Below are 12,931 nucleotides of genomic sequence, written 5' to 3'. Positions count from 1 at the left end.
ACAGCCTTTCCCTCATCCAGCAGCCGAGTCACTTTGTCATAGAAGGCGATCAGGTTAGTATTATAAGTATTATAAGTATTATAAGTATTATTATATAAGTAGTATTTTAAATTCCTGAATACAGTTAAAAATTTAATTTTGTGAAGGAAGTGAGCATCCAAACAAAACACATTTCTTTCGTTACTATAACAATTTTGATAAAATAACATGAGGTTGAGCACTGATGGATATATAGACCACAGACACAAGTCAGAACTTGTTTAATAGTCCATGAAAAGTAATCACAAGATTTCACTTTGGCATAAGGAGTAAGCACAGAAAAGAAATACAGCATAACTTGCAGTAAGATAGCTGGCCTGCATGATCACAGAGGTTCTGCTCATACATTGCCTTAAGACATTCAAGCTTCCTACTTCAGAGACAAAAAATAAAATCCATTCAGTGTGGCTGATTAGAACAAAGGGTCACGATTTCCACTGTTAAACATCTATATAATTCCGCAAGTCCTGCCCGCTTTGTTGCAAGTCAGTATTTTGCTTACTAACAAATTACTTGGCAGAGATAGATCTAGAAAATATAAATTTAGCTTTTCAGCTTAAGTAGTAGTGATAAGCATAAGAAATTGTAATGAAAATATATGTCTTGAGCCTTGACTAAATAGTGATGAGAGGAAAATTAACGAAAACAGTTTCAAATAAGTTTTATTTATTTTTACATAATCTCCTAAATGCAACTAAGATGGCCATTGTTTCCAAAGGTAAACCAGCTACAAGTTACTTCAGCTCTGAATGGCAGCGTCTAGAGGGAGTGATTAAATCAATTCCATAAATATTTCAAGCTTTTTGGCTGTACTCTATTTAAACAAGTCCTAACTTTTTCCTTAAAATCAAGGTAAAGCTAAGAGTATCTTCTCATATTTACATGGCACTCAGTGTTTTTCTTCTTAAAAAAAAAAAAAATCTGAATGTGACAATTATTTGAAAATTGAATTCTGAATTTCCAGTAAGGACATATATTACAAACAATAATAAGAATGCCTAAAAGTTATCTGTGATATCCTATGGTGCACTACTGCAGCCAGGACCTCACAACTCCCACTTGGCACAAAATGAACATGCTACATACACAAAATATGAAGGAGCAGAGGCAGTGCCACCTCTCTGTCCCCCTTACAACCTGACCGCAAACAGCTCTGCCGGTGCTGACTCATCTGGCAGCAGCTTTCAAAACCCAGTTCTTGACTCCATGCAAGATGGAGAGCCGTAAGAACCATTATAGAACTGGAATCCCTGTTTCCAAGTGTAAATAAAACCCATATAGAAGGGAAGAGGATGCTTTTTAAAGAGAGAACGCGGGCCTGGGAGAAAAAGAGGAAGGTGTATCACAGGATAAAAAGTCATACCCATTAGTAACAGTTGCTCACCATCAGCTGACTGTCAGTGCCTACCAAATACTCAGGTGATGGGATTGTAAGGAACAGACACTGTGCCATTTCCTGCATTTTGCAGCAGCAGCCTGGGATAAGTGCTGCTCAGCAGCAACCATCAACTGCTCATCAACTGCTGATACCACTTGCTCCTTGGTAACTAGTTTGAAGTAACCCATAAGGAGACATCAAAATCAGCTGCCGCAGAAGTCAGTTATTCAACAGCTAATGAGCAGTATAATGTATGCAGATTCTTAACAGCCTGACAAAGAGCAACAGCAGCAACTGCACCAACAGGTCATCAGTAAATCGAACAGCACCTACTCCAGTCTGAAACTGAACAGGGATTTACACAGAGGTCACAAGGCTGTGACAATTTAACGTCTTGTGTACTTTGTTTAGGAGAACTGAACAAGTAAGAACAAGTTCTTAAGTACAGCCTTAGTAAAAAGCTGATTTACCACAACACTCCTTGCAGTCAGTATTTTGAAGTTATAAGGCATAAACATTTTGAACGTAACAATTAATGAAGGTTGTTATTTGATAACTTGCTTAAGCCCACAGAAATTCAGGTCGTCACCAAAAAACCAGCAAATTCTCATCTCTGTTCCTCACACTTAACACTAGCGCTTGTGTGGCCAGCGTTCCTACAGAGCTGATCAGTCTGAAGCCTTTCTGACAAGGAGTTAGGTTTCATTAGGACCAGTCTCTCTTGTTCAGAGTTAGCGTAAGTAATAATGCCGACACAAGAAGGAAACCAGGACAGGTACTCCAGTGGAGGGAGTGGACCACCCACACCACAGCAACTTACAGCAGTAATGAAAACTACACCCTTAATCATGTTCATATTTAACACACTAACTAAAGTAATAGCTACGCTGCCACTAGAAAGTACAGTTCTGCCAATGACAAAATATTTAGTTGAACTACAGATGGCCATACTGACTGTTGAAAAGGTACCCATTCAGGCCTTCAGGTAGGCTTTTGTCCTCACCTGAAGAGGAATGCAATTCTAAATACACAGAACGAAACTGCTTCTTCCAAATTTTAAATTCAGGTTGATTTTTATTTATTATACATCCGTAGCTTAATAAGCTACAACTCAAGCTATTTATTGGGATAGAAAATTCCAACGCAGTATTTGAGATTTTGCTTAGAAATTATTTTAGAATAATATATTTTATTTTTACAGTGAACTCAAGACGTAATGTCAATGTAATAAAACACTTCAACATAGATAAAATTCTGATTTTGAGAAAATATATAAAAATCACATCTTTTATATTAAAATCTGTTTTATGTATATACAAAATAATTATCAAAGCATTTGGTTCATACAGTGCTGCGGTAGGTCATGAAATCAGCTACTTGATACAAGGGTCAGTGAGTCAGTGCTACAAACAGATGCCTGGGCAACCATCTCAAATTTGTCTGCTTGAGGACAAAATACAACAGAGTTTGTCTGTATTCATGACAAAGCTGGAAACACAAGGTAAAAGGAAAGGAAGCTATTAACCCTAAGAGAAAGAGACTTGTACAATGCAAAGTTCCTTGCATTGTCCCATTAAACTACTTCTGTTATACAGTGAGGAACCACATTCAGAAGATAAATGGCAGCAGTCTGTATTTGTATTATAATGTCTGTCCTCTCCAAAAACTCCCTACACTAGCAGATGGTTTTCTTGGGATTCACATGTCCATTCAGACACTTGCTAATCCAAATTTCAAAAAGCCAGAAGAAACAACTTCCTGTTACAACTCAGATAAGAGTTTTAACTGGAGGCCTGAAGAGAAGCAACATGAAAATTGCGAACCCGAAGTCATCTAGTTCATGACATACTGCTGCCATCCCATATTTAAATGTAACCATGTTTTGCAGGCAAGAATAACCAAACTAATTCCATTCACAACTACAGTACAAAATGTAAAGTCATTCTCTGAAATGTTTGTTGCTCCTGGAAGGGTAACCAAAAGCATCGCTTGTATTAACAGTTTAGACTCTGTATGTCAGTTTGCCATCCAGCAGATGTGACTCAAAAAAGAGACAACATCACATGGTCCTAACCATTTCAATATTCAGCTATGCACCAAAAGTGGTATGTTCCCCCAGTCATTCAGTTGTGAAAGAGTTGCTCAGAATTTCTGTGGTTCAAACAGTCAGTTCTTTCCCATCATATAACTCTTGCAATTGGTGTGACTCATATTTTAGGGAGGGTTTTTCAATTTGCATCCCAGGACCCATAGCGTTCTGTCCAACTATTTTAAGATTCACAACTTTTATTTTCCAGGTATTCTGCCTAACAGGACAGCTAATAAGTCCAAAAATTTGTTCAAAGATGCCCAAACAAGTGTTGTCCCTATGTATCGTGCCAGCCACAGCTACCAGTACTAACCCATGTGGAGACATGGCACACTTCAGTCCATTGGAATGCAAATTAGGGTTGAATAGAATATATTCTTCTTTAACCAATGAGAGCAGGCGAAGGCTAACCATTTCTGCACCAATATACTCTTCCATGTTTTTTTCTAATGTGTTGTAACACAACTTCATTTTAGCATCCTCCCAAAAGTGCTGTGGTCCCCATCCTTCTTCAGCTTTTACTCCCAAGGGATGTTGAGAATTCAGGAGTTCAAAGAACCATTGACAGAATTCTTCTCCTAGATTGTGAATGTGATCTTGTGGTGGCTTTTGTCTCTCTCCGTGATTCTGCAATCAAGCACATTTTTTTCTTAGAACTATTTAGCTTCAACACGCAAGTTACCACTTAAAACAATATAACTTCATGTAAATCCTTTTCTTTTAAAACACTCTAAACCTTCAAGTGTTCTGAGACAGTCTTGAAGAAAAACTATAGAGTAAAATCTCATTTATTTTAAACATCATGATTATCTTATCTAGAGAATCAGAGTAGGTTCTTAGAAATACAGTAAGAGTAGTTCTTCAGCTTTGTCTTGGTCTTCAAAACAAGAAGGATACAAATCCAACCTGAAAAGCTGATCTCACATTAAGGTCTATGTCATGGCTTGGCTACTGCTGGCAACAAAGAACCACATGGCTGCTCACTCACTGTACCTCCCACAAGTGGGACTGGGAGTAGAATCAGGAAAAAAGAAGGGAAAACTCATGGGTTGGGATAAGGACAGTTTAACAGGGCAGCAAAGGAAAAGAAAATAAACCAATAATCACTCACTGCTCAAAATCCACCACCTGACATGCTACCAATCCAGAAATCCAAGCCATGCTCTGCAGCTGCACCCCCAAACCTTGCCGCAAAACTCAGTCGTGATTACCATGTTGCTAATTGCGCCACAAACCGCATCACCTACCACGCTACGAATCATGTTGCCAACCCCACCCCCCAGCCAACTACCCCCTTGCATTCTGAGCATGATGTCATGGTATCCAATATCCCTTTGGCCAGTTTGGATCAGCTGCCCTAGCTGTACCCCAGCTTCTTCTGAAAATTAACTCTATCCCAGGCAAACCCAGGACAATATATCAATTTACTAAAAAGTGCTTATAAATAAGCAATTCTGTTGATGTGTTCTTGCTGTTTCATCTTGCCTTCAGGCTCTTCTTTTTGGTAGCTTTTAATCTGGTGAATTGTGTTGGTCTCTGCATCTTCATGTAACTGATAAGAACAAATAGCACTTGGTGGGAAGACATCTTTTGATTATGTACATCCTAATAGCTGAAGCTGACAGAATACTTTGGATTTATGGGGGTATTTTGCCTACGTCAGTGGAATATGCTTACAGAATGGACAACTAATCCAGGAAGAACAGATATTCAAAGAATTAATGCCTTCCAGAATTTTTCCTCACACATCACATGCCCGAATTTAGCCCTGGCAGTAGTAAGACTGCCAAAACCCATCCAAAAGGTACTTGTTCACTTTTGTGAGTGATGTTTGTAGTCTTCACCATATTTCTAATAGGAAAAGAGCCCAAATCAAATAAAATCATACCTTTGCTCCTCCAAAATAGACAAAAATCTTATGCAATCTCAGTTATTTTTCAAATTGTACAACTGACCACTTAAAATGGACTGAGACAATAAGACATCAGGATAGGAGGACTGCAGGCATTTTCACAGAGCAGCATAGGCTTACTCCGGGAATAAAGACAATTCTGCTCAGCCTGCCAAAAAAATCTTCCCTTCAGAGTGTTATAATATCCTTTCTTCAACACTCAATGTGCTGAGAAAGTATTTTTAAGTAGTGAGACAAAGTACACATTGTTAGTAGACAGCCAAGCCTTTGTAGAATAGTTTGAAAATGCTCAGTCGAAGATTCTTGTCCTGTCTAGGAGCCTCAGAGAAGAATGGACCAGTGAAAGAAAGCATGAAACTATTCATAACACTTCTTCCACTACTTCCTCATAGGTTATGGACAAGCCACTTGTGCTCTTTTTTATCTTGTTTAACAGAAAATGACACATACATGCCCTCCAAAAATGCACCTAAGATGTAGAGTGATAAGAAATACTTCAAAATAATTTTTAAGTTTAATGATGGGTTGCTGAAAATGACAACAAAGTGGTGGGTATAAACTTTTGAAGCCAATTCACAGTAAGTAGCAAAAGCAAGCATCAGTGAGGAACCAGTAGTCATGGTCTGAAAACCGTATCAGAAGAGGGGACAAACCACTCCAAGTGCTCTATCACTAAATATATAATGCAACAAAGTAAGCAGTAGAGATTTTTTTTAGACACTATTATGGGTCAAGCTGAGAAAAAGATCTATTCCTTGCAGTTGACTTCTTGGTACGCCTACAACTATGTGCAGAAAAACAGTGAAAGTTAAGCACAAACAAGTTGCTTAGCAATTAGATATTTAAGACAGGTTTTAAAGTTGCTTATAAGAACACATTCGGTTTAGAGGACGCTTCTTTGTAAAAGAAGCATCACTGTAAAATGCAACAATCAGATGCTCAAGCAACACTCCTGTGAGCCTACTTAACTTGTGCATACACAGTTTGTTTACCCTCTGCTTTCTTTTACAATAGGTAAGACTTTTTACTTAGGAAAAATAATCCAAACTTTCCAACATAAAGACACATGACCTCCAACTGTAAGGCAAAGCATTTTTTGAACAAGAAATAAATGTACAGTAATTGTGTAGGGCTTCTCAGCATTTGGAACTTGATAACAAGATTTTTAGATGTAAATTAAACATCACAAGTTTGCTAACATCTAAGCCCAGTAAGTACTAAATTAAGTATGTTTTAAGCAAGTATTAAGTGTGAAAAGTTTGGAGACTTCAAAGTAGAAATGTTCTATTTGTTTCACAATAAATTGTACTTAATTTCTAATTCTGTTTCTAATTCTGAATTTCTAATTCATGTTATCCATCTGTTCAAAACGGTTAGAGCCACCAGAATTAAAAGAAAACAAAGGCAAAGAAAGATGTATGTGATAAATAGCCAGTTGAATTTCTCACTCTTTGTGAATGTGTTTCAACAACTTCGGAGAATTTAATTTATTTACCTTCAATCATAAAACTTTGGTTAATACTTGTGAAGTGTCCCTTCAAGAGCAACCCTTTTTTTTTCCCAAAGGATGCACACAAAAAATTGTTTTGAAAACGATTCTCAGCTAAATTATAATTCTTATACGCTAATCCCCGAGAGAAAGCTCAACGCAACAGGTTATCAACAGCTACAGAGCTCTAACAGTCCAGCTGGTGGGGCTGTTGCCCAGTAGGTCTCACAAGTACAGCACTTAAAAGAGCAAGGTGGCTACTTAGAACTACTCGGTAAAGATCCAAGACTAATAAAACACTTGAAGTTCATTACACCACAAGGATTTGCTGAAAGGCAAGATTTTGAACTCCAAACTAATCTATAATTTCCAAAACAAATTTAGTTACACCGTATTAAGTGTTACTAATATCAAGATAAAAAAATGACACAGACCTGGCACTGCTCCAAACTTTACATTTCTATACATTTATATAATTTCACTAAAATCCTTTCTGCACTCTAACTGAAAGACTAAGAAGGAAATCAGCTTAGAGACAGCATCACTTTGATTGCACTGTCTCTGCACAGTGCAAAGCCACTTAATACAGGCACTTTTCTCTCTGTTCCCTCCCTCCTGCTCAACATTTTAGACCACTATCGACAGACGTGCCCTACCAATGGTATCCCTGATGTGGTTGAAGGATGACTGTAAACCCTTGATTTATACCAAAACTTAAAAAAAATTACAAGGGGCTATGCAGGGTTTCTGTATTAATAACAGTGTTTTCAGTTGTCCCTGAATCCACAGAATTAATTGTGCATAACTTCTATTTTGGCTTACAGTATAACTTAAAAACTGCAAGCACTGAGAAGATCCCACACACTAGAATTCAAATGCACTAAGGTACTTCGCAAGACAGAGCAGAAGATTGTGCTCTGCAAGTGATATGTTGGCACAGATATCTTTAAATTATGTACCTAAAAAAAAACAAAAACAAAAAAAACACACAAACAAAAAACAAAACACCAAACAAACCAAACCAAACCAAACCAAATCAAAAAAAGGAAGAGTTAAAGACTTTCAGTACCTTCCTAAACACAATTTGGATATTTGGATGTACATTAGAGCATTTATACTGGATATCTTGCAAAAGCAACACGAAGCATCCTCAAGCATCTCAGAAAGCAGCACTCACCTCTGCATGTGTTTTTTTCTCTTCTGATTCTGAGGCATATGTTGTGAGCTTCCCACTCCAGTATTGCTTTACACAATCAATGAGTTGATGCTTCTCAGAGGAAGGGGGAACTGGAATCTCTTGTGCTGCTAAATACTTAAAAATTATTTCTCGATAGACTTTTCTGCGTTTCAAAAGTTCTTCTGCACTTTGGCTGTAAACCAAAATGGCCTGAATGGCTTCTGCAAGTAAAGAAATTTAAGTTAGCAGTTGCTTTTCTCATGATTAAAATGCAAACCTAAGCCATTTCTTGAACTCATGACCAGCACCAAACACAAACCAAGACAAATCTAAATGAAATGCAAAGACTTTAAATTTTGTTTGCAAACTAATCATATTAGACACAGAAGATACCTAAGAACATATTTCAAGAAAGTGTTGGTTTTACTGAAGACTTTGCTATCTTGTAATCCCTACTTCCAGCATTCATGACTACTTGGAATTATGTATTATTTCAGCTTGAAGGATGCAAGTTTTACTTCCAAATGAAATTACTAATATTTTTCAAATATTTTCAAGCCATTTAGAAACTTCAAGTGCTTCAAGAAGTACAAAGATTCTTGTGCACAACGCATTTTGCCTATACTTCCTGAGATGCAGGAAATAAATTCATGTAACATTAAATCATTTAGGTCTTCTGGCTTTGTGTCACCACACAGCACTTTCACTTAGCAAAACCTGAGCTTGGTTTCACTTTCCATTTGAAAAGCTCTAGGATATTCAAAACAAACCATCTACATGTCTTCTTGGAAGCAAGACTACACAGAGAAAGAAGAAACAGACATGTATTTTATAGTTCTTCTGAATATGGAATGTGAGTTTTAATTTCTGCATCAAACGGGTAGATCACACAATTCAGTCAGAGCACACACTGTTCTTCTGAAGAAAATGCAAGTTGTCAGTTTTTTTCCATAAACAGAAAATTGAAAGAAATGCAGACAGAGAGATAACCATGGTAAGCTCTGATTCCTTGTATGCTGAACAAGAACTCTAGTATCAGAAGTTTGCATTTTTCTTTGAAAAAATACACAGTAGTGGAAGTGAGTTTCCACCTAGGTTCCTGAAGATACACAGAGATGGAATTAAATCTGTTTCATTTCCACATTAATAAAGTTACTACTCCCAGGTTTGTAAGAAAACACCACGTATTGTCACACAATGATAGTGTGCACTGAAATGTTACATTAAGAAAATCAGCTACAAGGCTCTGTGGCAAAATCAAGAAACATGAAACTGAAATTCATTTCACTTTTGAAGTAGTTGCAGTAGCCATTTCTCACCTGAACTGAGGTTGGCTACTTCACATGATACCTATAAAAATCGTATGTTTAAACAAGAAGAGGCTAATAGCTGAAATTAAAAATTAACATATTTTAAATAAACCTACAATCACTGTGAAAAGTAGATAAAAAAAAGAAGCAAAAACTAAAGGCATAAGACCTTTTTAAGAAATGTGCTCAGCAAATCCTACAGGTCAGTTTTGTATCACACAAAACACATTCAAGGTTTTTGGATGAGTATATTTCAAGGCAATATGCTGAGTGTCCTGAAGTAATTCAGATACAAAATTAAATGTCATGAAACAAATCACAAAATCCTAGAATGATGTGGGCTGGAAGATCATCCAGTTCCAACTCCTCTCTTTCAGCTCAAACCTGTTCTCCCTCATCCAATCACTACACTCCCTGATAAAGAGCCCGTTCCCATCTTTCCTGTAGCCCCCTTTAAGTACTAGAAGGCTGCTATAACGTCTCCCAGGAGCCTTCTCTTCTGGCTGAACAACCTCAGCTCTCTCAGCCTGTCCTGTATGGGAGGAGCTCCAGCCCTTGGATCATCTTTGTGGCCCTCCTCTGGACTTGCTTTAACAGATCTATGTTCCTTCTGTGCTAGAGACCCTAGAATTGACCTCCAGTACTCCAGGTGTGGTCCCACAACAGAGTAGAGAGGCAAAATCAACTCCCCTCTCCCTAATGGTCTCAACAGCTACAAAATGATGGGGGATGGCAACACCTGAAAGTCCTGGGTTCTACAAAAAACATCTGATTTGTGATTTAGCCTTTAAAAGCCTGAAATCAAATGTCATTTAATGCAAACAGCAAGAGGCACATGGGTCTTAAATATAATTTTTAAACAATAACAGGGCATTAGAAAGGGCATGACACTGCATGAAGCTCACCAGGGGGAGGGTGAAGGGTGTTCTTTGAGAGAAAAAGACCTGCTTGAGATCTGCCAATTTGCCACAAACTGCAAGCCAGGTCTGAGCACTCTAGGGTCACAGCCTGCATGGACGGGGAGGCTTTACAAGGCTCCCGACAGGAGCCAGCAGTCCACAGCAGCCACCCTCGAGTCCTTGGGGACAGCTCAGTGCTCCTGCTGAGGTCAGGCACATGCTGTTGGCATTAATGGTCTGTGGAAGTCAATGTTGATAGGCCTCAAGCTGTGGTAGCATCTGCAGTGGTCACTTCAGCTTGACCGGCCGACCTTTGGATATCTGAGGTGCAGCCTCTGTGGCACAGAGCAAATCTCCACTTGGGACAGAGGAATCTGTTGGACGCCTTGGGAACTTAGACCAAGCAAGTTACACACATCTGCAAGAACACAGAAATGTTCTATAAGCCAAAGCTGCTTTTCTGCTGCATGCAAGGCTTGAAGCTTGTGCTGCTCCTTCACATGGCAGTATTTTCTCTGTCTAGGGCAGAATATTCAATGATGCTCATGTTATAGGTCAGATATACCTTAAGATACCTAAATTACCTTAAAGATCATCCGGTGCCAACCCCCCTGCCATGGGCAGACACCTCCCACCAGACTAGGCTGCTCAAAGCCCCATCCAACCTGGCCTTGAACACCTCCAGGGCATCCACAGCTTCCCTAGTCAACCTGTGCCAGTGCCTCACCACCCTCATTGTGAAGAATTTCTTCCTAATGTCTAGTCTAAATCTAATTTGGCTGATGAGAAGCTCAACATGAGTTGGCAATGTGCTCTTGCAGCTCAGAAGGTCAACCCTACCCTGGGCTGCATCAAAAGAAATGTGGCCAGCAGGTCAAGGGAGGTGATTCTGCCCCTCTATTCCTCTTTAGTGAGACCTCATCTGGAGTACTGTGTCCAGTTCTGGAATCCTCAATGTAAGGACATGGAGCTGTTAGAATGGGTCCAGAGAAGGGCTACAAAGATGATGCGAGGGCTGGAGCGCCTTCCATATGAGGACAGGCTGAGAGAGCTGGGCTTGTTCAGCCTGGAGAAGAGAAGGCTCCAAGGAAATATTACAGTGACCTTCCAGTAACAGAAGGGAGCCTACAAGAAAGCTGGGGAGGGACTGTTTACAAAGTCTTGTAGTGACAGGACAAGGGGCAATGGGTATAAAATGGAGAAGGGAATATTTGGACTAGATATTAGGAAGAATTTCTTCAATGTGAGAGTGTGAGGCCCTGGCACAGGCTGCCCAGGGAAGCTGTGGCTGCCCCATCCCTGGAGGGGTTCAAGGTCAGGCTGGATGGGGCCCTGGGCAGCCTGGTCTGGTGGGAGGTGTCCCTGCCCGTGGCAGGGGGGTTGGAATTGGATGATCTTTAAGGTCCCTTCCAACCCAAAGTATTCTATCAGCCTAATTTAAATTCCTCGGCCCAGGCCTCTCCCCGCCGCAGGAGCAGCCTCCCCGCAGCCAGCACCGAGGCAGCCGCGGCTGCAGCCTCCGCGGGGCGAAGGAGCGTTCCCCTCCCCACCCCAACCCCAACCCCCACCGTGAGCCCGGAGCCGCCCCGGGCAGGGAACGGGGAACCGTGATCCCCGCCGGCAGGGGGAGGGGAGCCAGGAACAGGGAGGAAGGCGCAGGGAGGAAGGAGCAGAGAAACAGGGAGGAAAGAGCAGGGATCAGGCTCCAGCGATCCCTTCCGGCAGGGAACAGGGAATGGGGAGGAAGGAGCAGAGAAACAGGGAAGCAAGGAGGAAGGAGCAGGGATCAGGCTCCAGCGATCCCTGCCGGCAGGGAACAGGGAGGAAGGAGCAGAGAAACAGGGAAGCAAGGAGGAAGGAGCAGGGAACAGGCTCCCTCGATCCCCGCCGGCAGGGAGCGGGGAGCAGGGCGAGGCTGCCGCGCACCTTGTCGGCTCTCCGGGTGCACCATGCGGTTGGTGACGGTGTCGGTCAGCGCCAGCAGCTCCTCGGTCCGCAGCAGCTCCAGCAGCTCCCGGCACCCGGCGCGCTCCCGCTCGCTCAGCCCCAGCGCCGCCATCGCCCCGAGCGGGAGGCGCCGCCCCCCCCCCCGCAGCGCCGCCTTCCTGTCCTGCGGCCGCCTCTGCGATCGCTCCCCGGGTCTAATTGCAGCGTTGTTGTGAACTTCGCAACAGTCAGGACTGCTGTTAATTTGGAGCTGGCTCCAGCTCTCTGCCCGCCCTTCAAGATAAGAAAAGGCTGCAAACAGAGCTGATGGCAGCAGGCACCGCTTATATATATATTTTTATATATATATGGACTTTATGATGGAGCCAGCAGGTTGAGGGAGGTGATTCTGCCCCTCTGCTCCGCTCTTGTGGGACCCCACCTGGAGCATTGTGTCCAGTTCTGGATTCCCCAGTATATGAAGGATATGGAACTGTAAGAATAGGTCCAGAGGAGGCCACAGAGATGATCCAAGGGCTGGGGGACTTCTGCTACCTCTGCTATGAGGAGAGGCTGAGAGGGTTAGGATTGTTCAGCCTGGAGAAGGCTCAGAGGACACCCTATAGTGGCCTTCCAGTACCTGAAGGGGGCTACAAGAAAGCTGGAGTGGGACTTTTGACAAGGGAAGGTAGTGGTAGGACAAGGGGGAATG

At 41.4% G+C, this 12,931-nt stretch overlaps 1 protein-coding gene across 1 annotated transcript; it reads right to left on the bottom strand.

The window, feature by feature from the left end:
• Positions 1–241: 241 nt before the first annotated feature.
• Positions 242–12,352, bottom strand: C1H3orf38 (chromosome 1 C3orf38 homolog). Its single transcript, XM_069868983.1, has 3 exons — positions 12,220–12,352; positions 8,085–8,305; positions 242–4,133 (listed from the first exon to the last, which is right to left on the bottom strand). The coding sequence occupies exons 1-3, from the start codon at positions 12,350–12,352 to the stop codon at positions 3,576–3,578; spliced, it is 912 nt and encodes a 303-aa protein (XP_069725084.1). The 3' UTR covers positions 242–3,575.
• Positions 12,353–12,931: the final 579 nt, after the last annotated feature.

The sequence above is a fragment of the Phaenicophaeus curvirostris genome, chromosome 1, assembly GCF_032191515.1.
Source record: "Phaenicophaeus curvirostris isolate KB17595 chromosome 1, BPBGC_Pcur_1.0, whole genome shotgun sequence".
In the NCBI taxonomy this organism is placed as follows: Eukaryota; Metazoa; Chordata; class Aves; order Cuculiformes; family Cuculidae; genus Phaenicophaeus; species Phaenicophaeus curvirostris.
Note: the sequence above shows the minus strand (reverse complement) of the source record. Positions and strands in the feature narration are given on the sequence as shown.